Source organism: Microcaecilia unicolor, chromosome 12 (genome assembly GCF_901765095.1).
Source record: "Microcaecilia unicolor chromosome 12, aMicUni1.1, whole genome shotgun sequence".
Lineage (NCBI taxonomy): Eukaryota > Metazoa > Chordata > Amphibia > Gymnophiona > Siphonopidae > Microcaecilia > Microcaecilia unicolor.
Genome location: NC_044042.1, coordinates 87248171 through 87272146, shown reverse-complemented (window position 1 = coordinate 87272146; position 23976 = coordinate 87248171). Strand labels below are relative to the sequence as shown.

The window sequence follows — 23976 nt, the reverse complement described above, 5'->3', positions numbered from 1 at the left end:
TCACCAAAATAGTTCTTCCTGCTAGAAAATCAGTAAACCAGGCCAATACCATATCTCCCACCTCAGTAATCCTTTACTGGTCTAATAGCAACCTATGATCCACCACATCAAACGTGGAGGCTAAATCAAGAAACACCACCAGTTCTACCATTAATAAACTCCACCAAAGTAGTCTCTGTACTATACCCCTGGTGAAATGAAGTCTCTAGGGTGATTTCTAGAAGATCTGAACTCATACATCCCACTGTTGCCTGCCCTTCAGCTCTTCTTTCACACCTTCTCCAGCCTTCTGGCCATTCCTCCTGATAACTTCTCTTCCTAGGCCTGACCTGAGTCTCTCCTTTGGATCCTGCCTGCTGTTTCTCATCCTTCACTGTTCAGTTGCCTTGTCCTTTCTGCTTCCATCCTCTCTATATTGTCTTCTTCTCGTCTCTAGAATGTGATTCTTCCTCTAACTTACAGTGTACCCTGCTTGCTCAAGTTTCTTTTCACCCATAAAGCCTGGGAGCATTTGAAGGTGGAAATGTAATTCTTGCACAATTTCTGCTTTGTGGTATCATCTCTGACTTCACACCCCTCCCCAGAGTTTGTTCCATGGAAGGCAGCTGTTTATTTCCAATCCACAGGGTTACCAGGGACTGAGTTATGTTTTGCTCAGTGGCGTAGCCACAGGTGGGCCGGGGCCCACCCAATTAGGGCTCAGGCCCACCCAACAGCAGCACACATATTAGCGGTAGCAGGTGAGGATCCCAAGCTCTGCCAGCAGAAGACTTCCCCCTGATGGTAATGAAAACGCTATTCTCCAGGATACCAGCACCTGCGCATGCTCAGTTTTCAGCGCGTGCCTGCTGCAGACTGGTAAGGTGGAAAGAAGCGTTTTCCCGCCAACTGAGATTTTTTTTTTGGTGGTGGGTGAAGGGGAGAACACTTGGTGCCCACCCACTTCTTGCCTAAGCCCACCCAAAATCTGTTGTCTGGCTACGCCCCTGGTTTTGCTTCTCTATCTAGGTGGTTCCCTCAGTTGGCTCCAGGCTGCAGGACTGAAGCTCAATGCAGGTTCTGTCCAGTTTCTTAGCACGGAGTGTTCCGGAACTGTGATGCATTGTGTGGTCTTTGATGTCATCAGTCTGTATCCAACCGAGGCAGTAAATTCTGACAGATTATTTCTGTGCAGGAAGTTTATTGCAGTGTTTTCCTTTACCAGATAGACAGTTTTTGTGGAGAAACCGATTTCCTCATGTTCCATGGAATAAGCGCACAGGAGATCAAGATCAAGAAGTCTGCTATGCCCTCACAGTCATGGGCAACACATTGCATAAACCAGTGAGCATGGCAGGGAGGTGACAATGTTTGGGAAGGACACCAAAAGCTGCCACAAGCTACTGCTCTACCACCTTTGCACAAGTAGTTTGGTTCGTATCAGCTTTGCCACATAGTGCAGGAAAGAAATCTGCTGCAAATCTCACAAAACTGCAAGATTTGCTCCAGAGGTTTTCCTGCATCTTTCATGCAAAGGTAGTAGCGTGGTGGTTGTGGTGGCACCAGGCCTGGCTGGGAGGGGAGCTACTGAAGATAAATGGGACTGCATTGATTTATAAGCTGTAGGCAGGCACCAGAAATCCTACACTTAAGGACCTGGAATAATAACCATAAGCTGAAGATGACAAAGGGACAACAAGCAAGTCTTCTGGGAACAACAATTCATCCCAGGACCAGTCTTCCTTTTTGTTTTTTAACCTTGAATTTTTATTGAAGATGTGAAAAACAATGAACACACCACATCGAAATGTAAACAGTATACAACATCACATCAAGATTATACAACATAACCCCCTTAAATCCACCCAACCCCACACCCCTCAAACCCTCCCCCTAACATGCCCAATTACTACTACTACTACTATTTAGCATTTCTATAGCGCTACAAGGCGTACGCAGTGCTGCACAAACATAGAAGAAAGACAGTCCCTGCTCAAAGAGCTTACAATCTAATAGACAAAAAATAAATAAAGTAAGCAAATCAAATCAATTAATGTGAACGGGAAGGAAGAGAGGAGGGTAGGTGGAGGCGAGTGGTTACAAGTGGTTACGAGTCAAAAGCAATGTTAAAGAGGTGGGCTTTCAGTCTAGATTTAAAGGTGGCCAAGGATGGGGAAAGACGTAGGGGCTCAGGAAGTTTATTCCAGGCGTAGGGTGCAGCGAGACAGAAGGCACAAAGTCTGGAGTTGGCAGTAGTGGAGAAGGGAACAGATAAGAAGGATTTATCCATGGAGCGGAGTGCACGGGAAGGGGTGTAGGGAAGGACGAGTGTGGAGAGATACTGGGGAGCAGCAAAGTGAGTACATTTATAGGTTAGTAGAAGTTTGAACAGGATGCGAAAATGGATACGGAGCCAGTGAAGGGTCTTGAGGAGAGGGGTAGTATGAGTAAAGCGAACCTGGCGAAAGACGAGACGGGCAGCAGAGTTTTGAACTGACTGGAGAGGGGAGAGGTGACTAAGTGGGAGGCCAGCAAGAAGCAGATTGCAGTAGTCTAAACGAGAGGTGACAAGGGTGTGGATGAGGGTTTTGGTAGAGTGCTCGGAAAGAAAGGGGCGGATTTTACGGATGTTGTAAAGAAAGAAACGACAGGTCTTGGCAATCTGCTGGATATGAGCTGAGAAGGAGAGAGAAGAGTCAAAGATGACCCCAAGGTTTCGAGCTGAGGAGACAGGGAGAATGAGAGAGCCATCAACAGAAATAGAAAACGGGGGAAGCGGGGAGGTGGGTTTGGGGGGGAAAATTAGAAGCTCGGTTTTGGTCATGTTTAATTTCAGATGGCGTTGAGACATCCAGATAGCAATGTCAGACAAGCACGCTGAAACTTTGGTTTGGATGCAAGGTGAGATATCAGGGGTAGAAAGGTAGATTTGGGAGTCATCAGCATAGAGATGGTAGGAAAAGCCATGGGATGAGATTAATGAACCAAGGAAGAAGTGTAGATAGAAAAGAGGAGGGGACCAAGAACAGAACCCTGAGGTACGCCGACAGGCAGAGGGATAGAAGTAGAAGAGGATCCACCAGAGTGAACACTAAAGGTGCGGAGGGAGAGGTAGGAAGAGAACCAGGAAAGGACAGTGCCCTGGAATCCAAGTGAGGACAGAGTATCGAGAAGTATGCTGTGATCGACAGTGTCAAAAGCAGCGGAAAGATCAAGAAGAATGAGGATGGAATATTGACCTCTGGATTTAGCCAGTAAAAGGTCATTGGAGACTTTAGTAAGCGCAGTTTCGGTTGAGTGGAGAGGGCGAAAACCAGATTGTAGTGGGTCAAGAATAGCATGTGAGGAGAGAAACTCAAGGCAGCGGCGGTGAACAGCACGCTCAAGTAATTTGGAGAGAAAAGGAAGGAGGGAGATGGGTCGGTAATTAGAGGGACAAGTAGGGACGAGTGAAGGCTTCTTAAGGAGAGGTGTGACCACAGCATGTTTAAAGGCAGCAGGGACAGTCACAGTGGAAAGTGAGAGGTTGAGAATGTGACAGATAAAGGAATAAGAGCAGGAGAGATGGCATTAAGAAGGTGGGTGGGAATGGGATCAGAGGAACAGGTGGTACATTTTGAGGAAGAAAGGAGAAGTGTAGTTTCCTCAATAGTAACTTCAGGAAAGGAGGAAAGGGAATGAGGGGAAGGAGAGAGAGGGGAACGGACTAGTGGAGGGAGAGGTGGTGAGGTAGAGAAAGCAAGGTTTATCTTTTGAACCTTGTTGTGAAAGAATTCAGCAAGGGTCTGAGGAGATAATGAAGGGGGAGTTGGGGGAAGGGGCACCTTGAGGAGAGAGTTCAATGTGGTGAAGAGAAGTCGAGGATTAGAGCCAAGAGAGTTGGTCAGTTGGATATAATAATCCTGTTTGGCAAGTAAAAGAGCAGATTGGAAGGAGGTCAGCATGAACTTAAAGTGTAAGAAATCAGCAAGGGCCAGAGATTTCCGCCAGAGGCGTTCGGCGGAGCGGGTACAGGAACGTATGTAGCAGATATTAGAAGTCAGCCAAGGTTGGGGTTTTGTACGCCTTACAGGGCGGGTCATCAAAGGTGCAAGAGTGTCTAAGGCAGAGGATAGAGTATTGTTGTAAGAAGAAACAGCCTCGTTGACAGACGTGGATGGTGCCATAGTAGAGAGGAGGTTTGAAACATGGGAGGATAGAGATGAAGGGTCAATATCGTGAAGATTCCTAGATAAATTAGATAAGATAGGACAGGACTGGGAGGGAGGAGATTTAAGTGTGAAAGTTATAAGATGGTGATCAGAGGAGGGAAGATCAGAGGCAAGGAAACTAGAGGGTGAACAGTTGGAGGAGAAGATGAGATCAAGACAGTGACCATTTTGATGAGTGGGGGAGGTGGAGCATAGTTGGAGATTAAAGGAGGACGTTAAAGCGAGTAATTTGGAAATATAAGAGTTGGAAGGATCATTAGCAGGAATATTAAAGTCACCAAGGATGAGAGAGGGGGACTTCCAGGAAACCAACTGAGTTCTACCCCATCACAGGCTGTATGATAAATTATAAACTCCCCCCCCCCTTCCCAATAATACTTAGTTGTTGTCCATTATTTGGTCCAGGTGCACCCATTCTTCTGCAGCAGCATCATACCGCCCCTGACTGCGATCGGTCAGTTTCTCCAAGTCCCCCACCAACTGGACTCTCATAAGCCAATTGGCTATCGTAGATGCATTATTCTGCTTCCAGTGGGCCGAAGTAACTGATTTTGTAGCTGCTAGACAAAGCCGCTTAATATGACGTTGCCATTTCATCCCTCAGCAATTTCCCCAACCAAGGAGACACCATTTAGGATCACAAGGGAACAGAGAGTCTATTGTAGTAGACAAACGATAAGCCACAGCTTTCCAGAAGGCCTGCAGATCACATGTCCACCATATATGAAAGAAGGTGCCTGTATCCTTCCCACACCTCCAACATAGGTCGGTATATCCAGGAAACATAATTTTAATCCTATCAGGTGTATAGTACCATCTACTTAACACTTTGTAAGCATTTTCTTTAATCAATACACATATAGAAGCTTTTTTCAGCTCCAAACACACAGCCTTCCATTCATTCAAACCTAATTCACACTCCAAATCCCTCTCCCAAGCAAGCATATAAGGCAACTTAACAAAGTCATGTCCCCTTCCCAGGACCAGTCTTTCATCTAAATGATTAGGGATTTGATATACTGCTGTAGTGAAAAATGCTTAGGAAAGTACAAATAGTCACAGAACCTAGTTATACTCTGCCGGAGATAGAAATTCACCCAGCCTGCAATTCTCTGGACTCATGTGTCTAGGGAATGGTAGTACAGAACATCAAACAGGATTCGTTTCCCACTGGTAGCAGTCAATTTAGAACTATGCTAAAGTAGAAGTATATATATTTATTATATAATAATAATGAGCAAAATGGCAAACAAACACAAAATAAATACCGCTAGGATTACGCTAAAGACCTGATTAAGAAGTACACAAAAATAAATATCTGCATATATATTCTATTACAGTACTAAGAATTATTCCTGAGAAGAGAATACTAAAAGCCAAATATATTCAGCTAATAAACCATGCCAATGATAGCTAATACAGCCTTTGGAAGACTATAAATAGTAACTGTCCCCAAAGTACAGGAGTGAACCCTGATTTCTCACCATCATCAGCTCGCAATTATGGAATTCTTTACCAAAGACTATGAAAACCATCAGGAAATCACTTAAGACCTTGCTATTTGGGAAAGTTTATCCCAAGAACTCAGCATGTGTCTCCTCTGCTTGATACACATCAATCTAGTGACAATTTGGGACACATTCACCCTTCCCTCCTCTCTCCTGGTTTCCCTTTTCGTCCCTTCCCCATCCTCCCCATTATTACTTATGTAGGTTTTCAGCTGTATTAGCATATTATTACTGCATTGGCGTCTGCCTCTGTGGTGCATTGTAAGCCACATTGAGCCTGGCGCTGTTGGGAAAATGTGGGGTACAAATGAGATAATAAATAAATAACTCATAAGTCACTTGCTTTGTAGCAGAATCTCTCTGGATTACAGGCTGGATTCGTTCCTTCGGCTCCAGCTGTTTACACAGTGATCCTACCAGTAAACATCTGGTAAATATAGAGAAAAGTTACAGATCTCGCCAGCACAGATAGTTGGTCTCTTGCACAAGGCTAGAAACTGTCACTCTCAGCTTAAACTTCTCTGTAATCCTATATAATAAAACGCACCTCCAACGTTCTGAAGCCGAGAAAGCGAAGCCTTCAAGCCTTGAAGCATTCCTGCAACGTTCCGGAACTACGTGTCGTCAATTGAGGAGATGGAGCCTTACAGAGCGCACTAATGCTTCAAGGCTTGAAGGCTTCACTTTCTCTGCTTCAGAACGTTGGAGGTACGTTTTATTATATAGGATGTGCTCGGTGCTTTTCTGTAGCACATGGGGGGAATTTAATATATGCTGATTAAAGTGGAGGAGTGGCTGTGTTCAAGTCTAGGCTTAAAGCCCACCTCGTTCTACTGCTTTCGACTCCTAACCATGACTCTCTTACTCAACACCCTCACTTATCACCCCTACCACTGCAATTTCCCCACCCCTAGCTGTCTGTTCGTCTGTCCAATTTAGATTGTAAGCTCTGTTGAGCAGGGACTGTCTTTTCATGTTAATTTGTACAGCGCTGCCTAAGTCTAGTAGTGCTATAGAAATGTTTAATAGTAGTAGTAGTAGTAGAGGAGTGGCTGGAGGGGGCACAGGGGAGATAGGTCAATTGCTGGGTGGCTGGAGGGGGGCAGGGGAGATAGGAGAATCGCTGGGTTGCTGGAGGGGGGGCAAGGGAAAAAGGAGAATCGCTGGGAGGCTGAAGGGGGGGCAGGGGACACAGGAGAATCGCTGCATGGCTGGAGGAGGGTAGGGGAGATAGGACAATCGCTGGGTGGCTGGAGGGGGGCAGGGGACAGAGGAGACTCGCTCGGTGGCTGGAGGGGGGGCAGGGGAGAGAAGAGCATCAGTGGGTGGCTAGAGGGGGGACAGAGGAGACACACTCGCACCCAGCAGTCTCACTCTCTGTCACACACACACACTCGCACATTTACTCTCTCTCTCTCTCTCTCTCTCTCTCTCTCTCTCACACACAGTCAATCTCACACATACTCTTTGAAACATACACATTCCGAGGAAAACCTTGCTAGCGCCCGTTTCATTTGTGTCAGAAACGGGCCTGTTTTACTAGTGTTGTTATAAAGAGAGGCTCAGTACTTAGAAGACACAGAGGGATAGTATCTCTCCAGAGATATCAGCTGTGCATCCACTCTAGTCCCGCACCAAAACTCTTCTTCTTTAAGTCCGGTATCAGACTTCTCTCCACTGTTCTCAGGTGACAATTTTGGCCCAATCAGATCATGTATTCCTCCTGTCCAGCAGATGACATGGAGACCTGGAGAACAATGATGTCCATAGTTGATTCAGAGGGGGATGGGACTTGATATACTGCCTTTCTGTGGTTACAATAAAAGAGGTTTACATAGTATATACTGGTACTTATTTTGTACCTGGAACAATGGAGGGTTAAGTGACTTGCCCTTTTGGCCCATTCTTCCATACAGAACCGTTCTGACATTTAAGGATTTCCATGTTTGAATAGCTCATATTAGGTCTTGCAACAAAATTTTAATTGGATTTAGGTTGGAACTTTGACTTCGCCAATCAAAACCACAAAACATCTTCCTTCCAATGTGGATTTACTTGACTGTTTAAGGTTATTGTCTTGCTACATGACCAACCTTCAGCTCAACGTGTAATTAAACTCTAGAATTTGTTAGCTTAGCGGAGTTTTAAAAAGGTTTGGACGGCTTCCTAAAGGAAACGTCCATAGACCATTATTAAATGGACTTGGGGAAAATCCACTATTTCTGGGATAAACAGTATAAAATGTTTTGTACTTTTTTGGGGATCTTGCCAGGTATTTGTGACCTGGATTGGCCACTGTTGGAAACAGGATGCTGGGCTTAATGGACATTTGGTCTTTCCCAGTATGGCAAAACTTATGCACTTACGTACTCAGCTTTAGCCCTTGGACAGATAATCAGACATTCTCCTCTAGAATTTGACATAAAACAGAATTCATAGCTCCATCAATGACAACAAGAAATCCAGGTGCATGGCAGTTGGCTTGAAGTTCTAACTTTAGAAGGCACAGTTTTTGATAAACAAAACATTTATTATTGTGACCAAAAAGTTCTAATTTTTGACTCATCTGTCCTGAGAACATTATTCTTGAAGTTCTGTGTGTCATTCACATGCTCTGTGGCAAACATTTGGTGGGCAGTAATATTCTTTCTAGAAAGAACTAAACATGTATACTCTGGAGGAAAGGAGAAACAGGGGTGATATGATACAGACGTTCAAATATTTGAAAGGTATTAATCCGCAAACGAACCTTTTCCGGAGATGGGAAGATGGTAGAACGAGAGGACATGAAATGAGATTGAAGGGGGGCAGACTCAAGAAAAATGTCAGGAAGTATTTTTTCACGGAGAGAGTAGTGGATGCTTGGAATGCCCTCCCGCGGGAGGTGGTGGAAATGAAAACGGTAACGGAATTCAAACATGCGTGGGATAAGCATAAAGGAATCCTCTGCCGAAGGAATGGATCCTCAGGAGCTTAGTCAAGATCGGGAGGCGGGGCTGGTGGTTGGGAGGCAGGGATAGTGCTGGGCAGACTTATACGGTCTGTGCCCTGAGGAGTACAGGTACAAATCAAAGTAGGGTATACACAAAAAGTAGCACACATGAGTTACCTTGTTGGGCAGACTGGATGGACCGTGGAGGTCTTTTTCTGCCGTCATCTACTATGTTACTATGTAACGCAGTGATTTCTATTTAGTTATCCTTCCACGATCACCATTCCCACTCAGCTTTTTTCTTTATGATTGATGCACAAACTATCACGTCATCCTCAGTAAGTGAGGACTTTAGATCTTTAAACGTTAGTCTGGGGTTCTCTATGGCTTTGTGGATGATTCTAAATTAGTCTTCTTAGGCCCAATATTCAAAGCCATTTATCCAGATAACAACAGCTTTTATTCACATACATAGTTAACCAAGGCTATCCCTGGATATTCAGCAGTATTGTATTACAGACTAGCTCAGCACTATCCAAATAATGCTGATGCAGTGCATAAGCAGAGCAAGGGCAGAGGGGGAAGTTATCAGATTTTAAACAATATTCAGTCCAGTAGCTGAATAATTATGCAGACAAAGTTAGGACAGAGAGCTACCTTAATATCAATTTCAATATTGCCGCTGTCCAAATATTGGTGACACTGCCCACCCTGCACAGATATGGATAGTGACGCTGAATATCTGTGAATTTAGAACATACTCCAGCAGCAGAGTTTAAATACACACTTATTCTTAGCACTGTATATTGTAATTCCCAGAAAGAAATGATGAAACATTGGTTTGTCAATTACTTATTTTCTATGCGGTATGGAAAGAGCCACAGAATAACTGGGTATATCCACATATACCAGTCCCCTGCTGAAATGTATTCTATAAGGAACCTCTAGAGCACACATAACTGCTGGTGTTTTACTACTACTACTACTTAGCATTTCTATAGCGCTGCCAGGGTTACGCAGCGCTGTACAAGTTTAAACGTGGGGAAGGACAGTCCCTGCTCAAGAGAGCTTACAATCTAAAGGTAAAAACTATGTAGTCAGAGTAGGTATCAGGAATGGGAAGGTGGTTAGGCACCAAAAGCAAGGGAGAAGAGATGGGCCTTGAGTAAGGACTTGAAAATGGGCAGGGAGGGCGCATGGCGTATGGGCTCAGGAAGTCTCTTCCAGGCATAAGGTGATGCGAGGCAGAAGGGGCGGAGTCTGGAGTTAGCGGTGGTGGAGAAGGGTACAGAAAGGAGTGATTTGTCCTGAGAGCGGAGGTTACGGGTGGGAACATATGGGGAGAGGAGGGTAGAGAGGTAATGGGGAACATATAAACGCAAAAATTGGTTGAATGGTAGGAGACAGAGGGTGGTGGTAAATGGAGCTTGCTGTGAAGAAAAGGAGGTCGTCAGTGGAGTACCGCAGGGATCGGTCCTAGGGCAGGCTCTTTTTAACGTCTTTGTGAGCAAAATTGTGGAAGGGCTGTCTAGTAAGGTTTGTCTCTTTGCGGATGATACTAAACTCTGCAACAGGGTGGATGCCCTGGAGGATGTGAATGACATGAGGCAGGGCCGCTGAGAGACTGGACAGGGCCAGGAGAGGCCCGGGGAATTTTGTCCCCCCTGCCCCCCCCCCCCCCCCCTCGGCGGCTATGACATGAGGAAGGACCTAGCGAAGCTAGAGGAATGGACTGATATTTGGCAACTAAGGTTTAATCCCAAAAAATGCAGGGTCATGCTCTTGGGTCGCAAAAATCCGAGGGAATGGTACAGTATAGGGGGTATAGTGCTTCAGTGTGCAAAGGAAGAGCGGGACTTGGGGGTGATTGTGTCTGACGACCTTAAAGCTTTCAAACAGGTAGAAAAAGCGATGGCCAAAGCCAGAAGGATGCTTGGGTGCATAAAGAGAGGCATGACCAGCAAGAAAAAGGAGGTGATAGTGCTGTTGTATAAGTCTCTGGTGAGGCCTCATTTGGAGTACTACGTGTAGTTCTGGAGACCGCACCTATGGAAAGATATAAACAGGATGGAGTCGGTCCAGAGGGTGGCTACGAAATTAGTAAGCAGTCTTGAATGCAAAAATTATAGGGACAGGCTTATGAACCTCAACATGTATACGCTGGAAGAGAGGAGGGAGAGGGGAGACATGATAGAAACGTTTAAATATCTCAAGGGCATTTATGTACAGGAAGAGAGCCTTTTCCAAATGAAGGATAGCTCTGGAATGAGGGGACATATGACAAGGTTGAGAGGGAATAGGCTTAGGAGTAACCTAAGGAAGTAGCTGGTTGAAAGATAGGAAGCAAAGAGTAGGGTTGAATGGTCAGTACTCTCAGTGGAGAAGGGTAGTTAGTGGGGTCCCGCAGGGGTCTGTGTTGGGACCGCTGCTTTTTAACATATTTATAAATTACCCAGAGATGGGAGTAACTAGTGAGGTAATTAAATTCGCAGATGACACAAAATTATTCAGGGTCGTCAAGTCGCAGGAGGAGTGTGAAAGATTACAGGAGGACCTCGCGAGACTGGGGGACTGGGCGTCCAAGTGGCAGATGAAGTTCAATGTTGACAAGTGCAAAGTGATGCATGTGGGTAAGAGGAACCCAAATTACAACTATGTCATGCAAGGTTCTGCGTTAGGAGTTACGGGCCTAGAAAGGGATCTGGGAGTCATTGTTGATAAGACGTTAAAAACATCTGCCCAGTGTGCTGCCGCGGCTAAGAAAACGCACAGTATGTTGAGTATTATTAGGAAAGGGATGGAAAACAAGCACAAGGATGTTATAATGCCGTTGTAACGTTCCATGGTGCGACCGCATCTCAAGTATTGTGTCCAATTCTGGTCACCGCATCTCAAAAAAGATATAAAGGAATTAGAAAAGGTGCAGAGAAGGGCAACGAAAATGATAAAGGAAATGGAACGACTTCCCTATGAGGAAAGGCTGAGAAGGTTAGGGCTCTTCAGCTTGGAGAAAATGCGGCTGAGGGGTGATATGATAGAAGTCTACAAGATAATGAGCGGAATAGAGCGGACAGATGTGAAGCGTTTGTTTACACTTTGATGGACCCTTGGTCTTTTCCCAGTATGGCGGTACTTATGTATTTCACAGAAAGGGTGGTGGAGGTGTGGAATGGCCTCCGGTGGAGGTGATGGAGTCGAGGACTGTTCCAGAATTTAAAAAGGCTTGGGATAAGCATGTGGGATCGCTTAGGAACAGGAAGAATTAGGGGATACAGAGGATGGGCAGACTGGATGGGTCATATGGCTTTTATCTGCCATCATGTTTCTATGTTTCTATAAATGAGTAATTTCCAGTTAAGCAGTGTTCTGGAAGCACGTCTAGATGCAATGACTTGTACTTTGAGGGTAGGTGTTCATACGGGCACTGGTCCCTCTACGCTGAGCAGGAGTCCTCCATCTACATAGTCCTGCCAGTGGGAGGTGCTGTTTCACTATCACATTTTCAATAATGAAGGACAAGTAAGTGCTGCAGGACTCCAGGGAACTTGTCTGTCCCTAGTGATTGAAAATACATCCCCCACTGGCAGCAGTACAGTTGGAGGACTCCCGCTCAGTTTACAGGGAACAGTGCAAATGGGAATACAATTATGCAGATAGATTATAAAATCTTGTGGCCTTTTGCAGTCTAGGCACAAGAATTTACATCAGTTCTGCTGTGGCTGCTGTATGTGTTCATACCTTATATACAGATGTGTTTTCAGCCACTTAGGCTAGCATTCTACAAAGGAAAGTAGACACCTAATTTATTTATAGAATAAGTTCCAAATAGGTGCTTTCCTAGGGCTGTCCCTTTCTAGAATTACCCTCTATTGGACTTAAATCCACTAAACCTTTGTGGGCACATGCTCTGTGGTTAATTACTGCTCATCATAAAATATAAAATATGTTGTGTGTGCTTTTCATACAGAAACAAAATCTCCATTGTGATTAATATAGTTATATCCTAAATGGTGAGTACAATATAGGGGCTAAGACTCCAAAATGAAACAGTATACCTTGTAAATGTGGTAATCATTCTGCAGTAACCTGACAGCAACATCCAGATTACTAAAGACATTTATGTCTTAGTTTCTTTTCATGTATACTTTGTAAATAATTAAATGTGTATTTGTTACAGACCAATAAACTAGAAATACCATGACTCTCCCCCAGGCTCCCATCTCTGCCAATGCAATTACTGATCTGCAGCACTCCCAGTATGAAGACTCCACATACAGTTCTACCAATGTACCTCAATTTTTACCCAGTCAGCACTTGTGCAAGTGCTTTTCATGCTGTGAATACAGTGGCAAATCTCACAGGCATTTTGATTATCTATCCCTAAGTAAGTTCAGGTCCACCGAAAGGTGCTGAATGAGACCAATATTCAGAACAGGGATGTGCAAGTCTTTAAAAGAGTTTGCCTAACCCATGAAAACTCTGTAGGTTTACCAGCTCAGTCTGACCAAAAGAAAATACTGCTTTTGTGGCAGTCCTTAAAAACCAAAAGAGGATGGACAGAATTTACCAGCATCATCCTGATGAATTTTGCAGTTTTCTTTTGGGAAATTTGGAAACCGATTTGGATTTTTTTTTTTCTTAATAGGTCTCAGGGCCTGAAATTATTCTTGTGTCTATAGCTGAAGCAGAACAAGCCACAGCGGTGCCCAGAATGGCTTGCAAGGCTATTGACTCACCGTCCTTTTTGTAAAAGCACACTTCTGCCTGGTACTCCTGCTTGCCATCCAGGGCCTTCTCAATGCGTTGTAGGACTGCATCACTGGTCTCAGCACCATACAGGAACCGACAGGTGCAGTTCTTCTGCATGACCTCTGTCCGTCCGAAGCCCGTAAGATCACAGAAGCCATCTGAGCAGTACACAATGGGGAAGCCACGGTGGACTTGGGCATTTGCCAACAGGAAATTACTATCTAGAAAAATCACACAAGGGAACAAAAGGCTCGTTTTTGGATTTAAAGCATTTCTATCAAATAAAAACCAACTGTGATGAGGATAATTCTTTTGAATTTATATAGCATTTCTCACTCATATAGGGATCCCAACCAATTTGATTATTTTAAAAACCATACATAAAATCACCTTTGGAGTAGATAACCTAGAATCACATTTCTGACACCCATACTACAGAGAGGCTATCCAACGGAAAACACTGTTATTTAATCAGGGGGCGTAGCTAGGTGGGGCCACGGGGGCATGGGCCCCCACAGATTAAGCCCTGGCCCCCTCTACTTTTGACACCCCGCTGCTGACCCTCCCCCGCCACTTTTGATCCCCCCCTCCCGTCGCCAGGTACCTTTGCTGGTGGGGGTCCCCAACCCCCACCAGCCAAAGTCTTCTTCAGCGCCGGTCGACTCTGGCACCTTCGCTGATGATCTGTTTCTGACTCCTTATGTCCTGCATGCATGTCCTGCATGGGGCTACATACAGGACGTGCACGGAGAACGTCAGGAGTCAGAAACAGATCAACAGCGAAGGCACCGGAGTCGACCGGTGCTGAAGAAGACTTGGGTTGGGGACCTCCGTCAGCAAAGGTACATGGCGGCGGTGATGGGGGAGGGTCGGTGGCGGCAGGGGGGGGTCAGCAGCTGGGGGAGGCGGGCTAAACTGTGCCCCCCTATCTCGGGCTCTGGACCCCCCTCCCGCCAAAGTCTGGCTACACCACTGATTTACATTACCACACTGGGTGAACAGAAGCAGGGAAAGCTGAGATCCTATCACAAGGTTTCCTGACCTTTGCAATTCTCTGTTCTAATTCATACAGTGCTAAGCACTCTCTGCCAGATTCTATATATCGTGCCTAGCGTTCTGCACCTAAATCTAAGCATATTTCACAACAATGTGCGTAACTTAATCGGCTTAAAGCCAATCAGCATTGTTAACAGCACTTAACAAGCAATAATGAGCACTAATTGGCAATAATTAGAATTTACACACATAACTCATTAAGTGTATGCTGTAATAAACTGCGCCTAAATTCTAAAGCATGCAGTTCAAAAGGGGCGTGGCTATGGGCGTGGCTGAAATGGGCATTTTGTGGGCATTCCCAAATTTATGTGCATTGTTATAGAACATGGCCCAGTCCGCATAAATCTATATGCAGGGATTTACGCCACATTTTCATTGGTGTAAATGGATGCATGTAGTTTTAGGTGCTGGGATATCAACCAAGTGTATTCTATATACTGCACCTAAATCTTATAGAATACGCTTAAGCGAAAATGATTTCCATGCAGATTTTCTAGGCACTATATATAGAATCTCCCCCTCTATGCTTTGGGTCACTCACAAGTACTGTAGTAGCAAACATCCCTGTCAGACCGGGTGGCACTTGGCACGTACTGAGGGATAGTATTTATCCACTTTTATTTTTAAAGGTGAACCCTGGGCACTGAGTGAAATTTTGCCCCATTACTTCTAAAGCTATTCATGAATACAGCTGACCAGATCCTTCTGTGTGTTTCCCTTTGGCCATCTGATCATCAGGGCTCTGCTGCAGTAAACAACAAGATCAACCCATGCCAGGTGACAATAGTGATATCTGAACACAATTTTGTAATGAAAATGTGATAACATGGAAACTGAACCAAGTACCAGAGTACCGGAAGTACAACTTGTTAAGCATCTATCAGAGAGCCTGACTTTTTATGCTTGGCAAATGCCTGCCAGCCATCCCTGTTAGGATCTCAGCAACTTGTGCTGGTCCATGCCTCTGGTTTTACGGTTCCAAGTTTATGAATTTATCACCTATCAAGGTTCCAACTAAGTGGTGTACAATAATTACATAAAATGTAGTATAGTGATAAGGACAGGAAAAGAGTGATGGGGAGGGAAATTACACAGTAAAAGGATGGTACAGAAGGGAGAGGAATAGAATGGTCTAGTTTGTACCACAGTTGACATCCAAGCTTATCCCATCAACCCTTAGAAGTTGTTTTCTACCAAAATGTATTTTCAAAGAAATATGTTTTTAAATCTGTTTTAAAACTTTGGAATAAGGACTCTGACCAGAGATGGAGCAGTAAATTATTCCAAAGTGAGGGGCTTGCAATACTGAAGAGACAGTTGCAAAGTCAAATTGGATTCGCTGGAATCAGGGAACCACTAAAAGATGTTGATCTAGGAGTGATAGGGTTCTAGATGGCAGCTAGAAAATCAGTAGATGCAATAAAAATGATGGTAAACTGTAGGGGCCAGACCCCTGCCTATATGGTAATAGGAGTGGAGGAGTAGCTAGCCTAGTGGTTAGAGTACTAGTCTTGCAATCCTGAGGTGGCCGTTTCAAATCCCACTGCTGCTCCTTGTGACCTTGGGCAAATCACTTAACCCTCCATTGCCTCGGGTACAAACTTAGATTGTCAGCCCTCCATGGACAGAGAAGTATCGAACGTACCTGAATGTAACTCACTTAACCCTCCATTGCCCCAGGTACAACTAAGTACCTGTATACAAGGTGTAAGCCGCATTGAGCCTGCCATGAGTGGGAAAGCGCGGTGTACAAATATTAAAAAAAAAAAAAAAAAAAGCTTACCAGAAGACAATACACTGTCCACTGTCTAGCTACGTCCTCCACTCAATATACGCTTGAGTCAAGAGTTCCTCAAGGCTCCATTCTATCTTCAATGTTAATTAATCTCTTCTTAGCCCCCTTACTTACATTAGCACAATCATTAGACCTCAGTAAGTTTGTCTACGTGGACGACATCCAACTTCTTTGTACCCTCAATTATTTAGACCACCAAGAGATTTTTTATCTTAATGGTAAGCTTGAACGACTAACGACTTGGTTCCAGGACAAATGCCTAGTCATAAATCCTACCAAATCTAAAGTCCTCCTCTTCACAACCCACTCCATCAAGTTACGTTGTCAGCCCATCTGTCTTTGTAATAGTCCAGTACCACAATCTGATACCATTCAAATTCTTATTTCACACTAATCTCACATTTCAACAACAAATTGGACAGGTAATTCATGGTTCCCTCTACAAATTTTGCCTAATCAGATCAATTCAATCATTGCTCAAGCCATAAGCATGTGCAATTGCTAGATTAACTACGATGACTCCAAGAATTCTTAAAGAATCAACAATCAATTCTTGTGTCATCTAAGGATAGATGGTAGAGTAATAAATATCTGTTTGTCAAGAGAAGATGACAGCTTTGGCCTTGTCTGGGTTGAGTTTTAATTTGTAGAGAGTAACTAACTTGCTATGATGTTAAGTTTACTACTGATGACTGAAATCTAATGTATTTGTAAATGGTCTACTTAGAGTTGTCAATATCTGTATAGCAACTGTAGAAATGAATGATGTTACTATTATCCCTGCTAGTGCGGCCATAAAAATGTTGAATAGGATGAAAACTAGTATTGATCCTTGCCATTATACACTACTGAAAGACAAAAGGGACTCTGAAAACACCAAGAGACTGAGAAGGGAGTAAAGTGGGATAAAGCAGAGGCTCTGATATTTCTGTGTGGCATATCAGAGCCTCCTCTGTAATAATCCACAGTATCCTCCCTATAGGGCAGTGAAAAGCCCCACTAACATTGGAGGTTGTCATGTCATAGAAACTTAAATTACAAACACAGAGCAATGGAACTTAGAGACTACATAGAGGAGCCTATCTCATTAAATAATTACTATGGGTAAAAAGCCTTCTTAATACCACAGCTTAAAGCAGTAGCTGAGAAAATAAAGGCTCTTTTGCTTTGACTTAAAAGTTCAAAGCAGCTAAGAACAATTCCAATACAATGGGATTTGTGATTCAGAATAACTAACTTGCTATTAATATTAGAATATCTCTTCTTAGAGAGGTCTTCCATGAGTCTGATCCCAGAATTCTAATAATAAAAGGGAGTCTAGGCTTTCATCTAAAAAATAAAAAAAGGTTCCAACTTACTTTACAATTTCATATTTCAGAAATATACATGCAACCACTTGTAGAGTAGACAGGATGGAAAGGATATGGATGACAGGTGTAGAGTGAATCAGAGTACCTCCCAGCGAGTGACACAGATTACCTTGTAGTAGAAACAACGAGAGATGGGAGCAGGGGCGTATCTGGACTGCGGAGGGAGGGGGCACATTTTAGCCCCCCCCCGCCACCCCCCGCCATTGCCAGACCCCCCCGCCGCCACCGCTGCCAGACCCCCACCACCGACTCTCTCCACCCCCCGCTGCCAACCCTCCCCCGCTGCCGTTGCTGGCGGGGGACCCCAACCCCCGCCAGCCGAGGTCCACTAATTCTTAAACTTGGACGCACATTGAAAATTGCACACACAAGATACAGAATAGCACCTTAGTTAATTCTGTACAAAGCGCTAATTGTCTTTTACTGCCAAATTTGGCCCTTAAGTGGCATTAATTGGCACAAATTTTGAAATTATGTACGTAACTACACTTAGGTGCAATTCTATAATCAACGCCTAGGCTCTACAGCATGTAATTGCAAGGGGGGGGGGGGTTAACATGGGACGGGCATGAGAGGGTCAGGGGTATGTCAGACACTTATGTGCTAATTTATAGAACACCACCAGTTACGTGTGTAACTGACAGTATTTAGGTGCAAACATTTACACCAGCAATTGACGTGGCATAATACTGACTTACACTAGGGGCCCTGTTTTCTAAGGTGTGCTAGCGTTTTTAGTGCGCGCTAAGGGCATTAAATACACCCTTATACTCCTATGGGCATCTCTAGCGTTAGCACGCGCTAATTTTTAGCATGTGCTAAAACCGCTAGCGTGCCTATGCAACAGCTTAGTAAACAGGGCCCTAGAATTCTAGAACAGCAGCCACGCCCAACTTTGCTGTTAGAGACTACTTGCTTAGCGTTCGGTTTTTATGCAACTAATTTTGGGCACTTTTCTTGAATCTAACCTTAGTGCATGCAAAATGAATATAATGTTCATTAATTTACAAATCAAAATGTGGCAAGCAAGTAGATTTCTGTGTGTTAAAACATTCTAAAGTGTCTTAAAAATGTTTATTAAAATTAATGAATGAAATAAACTGAAAGAGACATCTGAAAATTGAGAAAAGGCCAAACAAAGACAACATTTTGCTCTCTGCACATCCTTTACTAAGCAGAGAGCAAATGAGATTTGAGAATAGTGTTTCTGACTGGTTCTATATTTTCACATCAGATTTATTCAGTTATGGCTTTAAGTCCCTGTTTGCATGGGCGTCAGACTGGAAAATCAAAACTACACAAGTCCGTGCACACAGATAGATAAAACCAGAACTGAATCAAGTTGTCCTTAAAAAATGAAACCAGTTGGTAGCCCTACCTGGGAACTAAGGGAAGCAGAGGATATTTCCCCCGATATTCAGCTGGTGGTGGACAGCGCTTTTGCTCTCCGCCACTGGCGCTAAATCCGGATATTCCATGCCGGGCCATATCCGAGCAATGGCATTGAATATCCAGTTTTTTTGGCTGCTAAAAAGTTAACTGGTTAAGCCAATATTCAGCACCGACTAGATACATTGTTGGTGGCTAAAGATAGGACTGCTATTTATGTAAGTACTAAACTTATCTGGTTAGGCGCTGAATATCGGTGCTTAACCGGATAAGTCCCCCAACTTAACTGGTTATGCGGAATACACTAACTGCGAATATTCGGCAAAAATAACCAGTTAAATCCTGCTGAATATTTGCGGTTAGGTGCTACTTCTGGCTGTTTCTGGCTAGTTAAATAGTTTTGAATATCAGCCGGTCTGTCCCCAAAATGACATGGTGAGACAGGATTGGGTGGGGTGGGAAGGGGTGTGGAGGAGGGAATATGAAGAGCTAGACTGCTTTGGCATTGTGGGCTGCAGAGTAGTTGAAAACAGATGAAATGTTTGGAGCTTTGTATTGGAAAGCTTTCTTTACCTTCAAATTACACCACTGTTACAGATAATAATTCTGTCCTATTATTTTGTGCTTCTGATCATTGGCCTTTTGGTGACTCTTATATTGGCATTGATAAGTGGATGTTGATGAAATTAATTTACAGTATATGCCGCATTTTGAGGCCAAGTGGTGTAGAGTAAATGATGCACTCAGACAGAAGAGTGTACATCAAATTCAATAAAAATTAACAGAAGATAAAGTTTAAAAATTCAATAAAAATGAATATTCCTTCAAACAAAAAGGCTATAACACCAAAATAATCTCCAAGAATACTGCTTCTTCCCTTAAAATACCTAGAGAAAACCTACTGCAGTACAAAGAAAAGAAAGCCACAGAGAGAAACACGGCCGTGTCAGATTGGTCATTGTGTCATCCTCTACTCCTGCTTTGGCTTCTTTGTATAAGCACCTATTAGAACATTCAAATAACACAGATAAGATGCTGATGCTTTTCTAGGCTTACCACATAGCTGAGGGACCAAGCGCAGATGTATAGATGGGGACATGATGGGTGGTACAGAGTCAGTTGGGATTAATAAATGGGAGGCTAAATTCTAGGCATGGAGTAAGTGTTTGTGCTTAACCACATACATGAACGTGTACCCAGTAATGCTAATATTCTATTAAGGAAAGTAGGCACCTACCTTCCTTTCTAAAATAAACTCTACATAAACACCCTCTGGTTGCCCTTTATAGAATTGCCCTGAGCACGTACAACCTGTAACAGAGAACCCGCAGGGGCTTCAAATTCTGGTCCCAGAGTGCTACAGACTGGTTGAATTGCATGATAACAATTAGCTAGAGCCTCAAGGATACTTTCTTGCCTGTCTCTGTGTCTCTAACTCTTACTGTGGTACTAGTTGGTCCTTTTGAAGGAGTGGAACGCCGGTACTACCTGAATACTACTGAGCAACAGGACAACCTCATGTTTTGTGCCTACTGATGGACTTTTACTTATGCACTCTACCTCTGCTTTTGGCTGTTTGGCCACACCTTATTACTGCACTGGACATTTGTGCCTTATCCAGTTTTACTGTTTACTAATGAAAGAAGTTGCTGTTTACTAATGAAAACACAGAATGCAGGGCTATTAGACATATAGCTTGTAACAGTAGTTAGCAAGGCCTATACAAGACCAGCTTGCACGTAGCAACGCCATCTGAATAGGCGACCTTGGAGGGTGCTGACACCCCCCTGCATTCCTGAGCCGCACCTTATCTCCTGTGCTAGAAAGGAGCATTGTGTGTGTACAGAATAAGCTGCTAAGTTTCGTTTTTCTTGCCAGTATCATTTCAGTGTTATGACGTGTGTACGTACTGGGACTACAATTTTGTACTGTAAGAACTACAAATGTTTACTGCGCATGATAGTTGTGACGTGTAAGGGGCCAAATGCGCAGGCCCAGTAGGGAAGTATAAATGTAAGTGTCAGATGATTTATGACACACAGTGTCCCGAGGCTACTCGGTGCTGTTCACTTGCTAGCAATAAAGTTGCCTTGTTTGGAACCAAAATTTGCCTTTCGTCTCCTGATTTCCCACCTGTTTCATTGGCGACCCAGATGGGACAGAAGTAGAAAGGGGAATCGGATTATATTCTTCCCCTCCCCCACTGCAGTCGGATCGGGTCATCGATTCCCACCCGAGGAGGTGGTGAGTGGCCACCGCTGATTTCAGCGTCCATCTCCCGGAGGAGGGCCGATCAACTCTGCCTGACTGTAGAGGGGGCTGTGTGGTTCCGACAAGGCACCTTTTCTATTTCAGGGAGAAGCGCACGACGGCGCGGCCTGCGACCCCGGCGGACAGGCGAGTATACTCTACGTAGTGACCGGCCCAGTAAGGACCGAAGAAGAGGCGTGATCACCCTCTTTTAGCCAGTGACTAATACGGACTATTGGTATCCGACTAGGTCCCGAAACTCACTAGGCTCCGACGACGAAACCGAGCGGCGAACGGGAGGGTTTCTTGTGGCGTGTGAAAGTGTGTGAATGGGCTTGCAGTTCCAGGCCGGGCGACCGCGTCCTGGTCAGGCCGAGTGTTGACCCTTCTGTGTCTGGTGGAACGAGACCCCTTACTCCTCCACCGCCCTTTTCCCCCTTTGTCCGTCACCTGTCCTTTGGCACTCAGGTTAGGATGAGCGGGGGTGGGTCTTCACCGTTAGATTTAATGACGGAACACTTTAGCGAAGTGTTCGACCTAGATAAATGTAGCAGGGCCGGGATGATACAGAGATGTCAATTTATGTGGCCAGGGCTAGGAATTGCTGGATGGCCCCCGGAAGGGTCATTCGAGTATGAAAAAGTGGCGGCGGTCATGAATATTGTTATAATTGAGGGAAACCCAGGCTGCCCCGAGGACATTCCATACATAGAAGCGTGGTTGGATGTAGTCCGGGATCCGCCGGCTTGGGCCCAACGGAAGGTAGAAAAGGCCGCCCTTATGTTGGTAAAGCAGAGAAAAGGCCGGAAAACCAAACTTAGAACCCTGCCGACCCATGCCTTCGCTCTCCAAAGCTCGGCAACCGTTGCCGTCCCGAAGGCCGCAGGGACCGCCCCCATACGGCCTACCGCCCCTAGCACTGAAGCCACTGAGGCCACGCCCCCTGCTACCAGAGTCAAGGCAGGAACTACGCCCAGTACTACCAACACACTTTCTAGAAAAAAACCCCCAAAGAAAACCGCAGGGAAAGTTCAGGGTTCGGCCGAGAAGAAGCCTCCAAAAGCCCCGATACTTGCTACGGCGGAGGCATACGAAGACGACATTGCGCCGCCGCCCTATGCTCCTATGTACCCTGACCTTACGGGCCTAGCAGAAGGCCCCGCTGACGCCGAGACTTCCGGGTCAGAGTCGGATGCCGGGGAGACGTCCCGCCCAGCCTCACCTGAGTCACCTGGCCTCGCAACCACACGGAAGAGTACACGGGTTGTGAAGAACATTACTCGGTTCCCCCAATCGAGTCCGCAACAGGCCCTTCCGTCCAGCCGAAAAGGGGGAACCTCTCACTTATTCCCAGTCCGACAGTCCACCACCTATACCCCTAACCCGGCAGAGGGGGGGGGCCAGCCCATCGAATCAACAGTCTATAGTCACGTTCCCTTCTCAAGTGCCGATTTGTATAACTGGAAATTCCATGGGCCGTCCTACGACCAGAAACCCGAGCAGCTGATAGAGCTGGTGGAAGGCATTATATACAGCTACAATCCAACTTGGGCCGACCTTAGGCAGTTGAGCGCCCACATCCTGACCTCTGAAGAACGCCGCCTTTTACAACAAAATATGGAGCAAGCCATCCGGGATGCGAATCCGGCCCATGCCAATTTACAGAACCTACTAGAAACGGAGGCGCCCATCGCTGCCCCCACGTGGGATTACCGAACCGCCGAAGGCCAAACCTTTATCCGCCGATACCAGCAGGCGTACCTGGCCGCCTTAAAGAAGGGGAAGCAGAAGGTTACCAACATGGGAAAAATCCACAGTGTGGTCCAACAAAAGGACGAGAGTCCAGGGGACTTCCTTGAACGACTTATGGAAGCATTTAGGAGGCACAGCCCGATAAATCCCGAGGACCCTAAGAACCTCCCAACCGTGGTTATGAGTTTTGTTAGCCAGTCAGCACCGGATATACGAAGAAAGCTACAGAGAACGGAGGGGTTCGAAGGGATGAGCCTAAGCCAACTGAAAGCTATAGCTGATCGCGTATTCGGATATCGCGACCAGGAGGAGAAGGTGGAGGCCCGGAAGGAATCGACCAGACGGATGCGGGAGAAGGCAGATGTGTTGGCTACGGTGCTGGAAGAACGAATGAGGTCTAGACCAAAGGGGAGGGGCAGGAGAACAAGAGGAACGCGGTCCCCCATAGGGCGTAACCAGTGTGCAAATTGCCGACAAGAAGGACACTGGTGGGCTGATTGTCCAGAGGAGATACGGGACAACCCGAGAGAAGAGGAATCATGGGACCGGCAGAGAGAGGAGGAGACCGGCGACCGTACGGGGGCCCCTAGGCGAGGCCGTGGGAGGGGCCGAAGAGAGAGAGGACGGGATGACCGGAGGGAATGGCAGATGGCTGTGGATGCTACCCGAGACAGCACAGCATGAAGAAACCGGGAGGGCAGAGTCCCCACTGACCCTCTGGTGGAAATTCGGGTGGGGACAGAATCTATGAAGGCCTTACTAGACACGGGGGCCCAGCGATCTGTTATCACCACTGCCATAGCCCCAGCCACGAAAGAAACTATACCAATTGTGGGAGCCTCCGGGAAATCCCTTGCGGCCCCCCTCCTCAAAGAGCGCCAAGTCCAGATCGGAGGGACGATGGTGTCCCATCAGTTCATACACATCCCTGGATGCCCGGTCCCCTTGATTGGTCGAGACCTACTCTGTAAGCTCCAGGCCACCT

The 23976-nt window shown here is 45.4% G+C and overlaps 1 protein-coding gene across 1 annotated transcript in view; it reads right to left on the bottom strand.

The window, feature by feature from the left end:
* Positions 1–23976, bottom strand: part of KCNH4 (potassium voltage-gated channel subfamily H member 4) — a 325608-nt gene that overhangs the window by 191249 nt on the left and 110383 nt on the right. The window contains exon 2 of the mRNA XM_030220488.1: positions 13367–13600. Coding sequence (XP_030076348.1) covers positions 13367–13600 — 234 coding nt within the window. The remainder of the gene's footprint in view (positions 1–13366; positions 13601–23976) is intronic.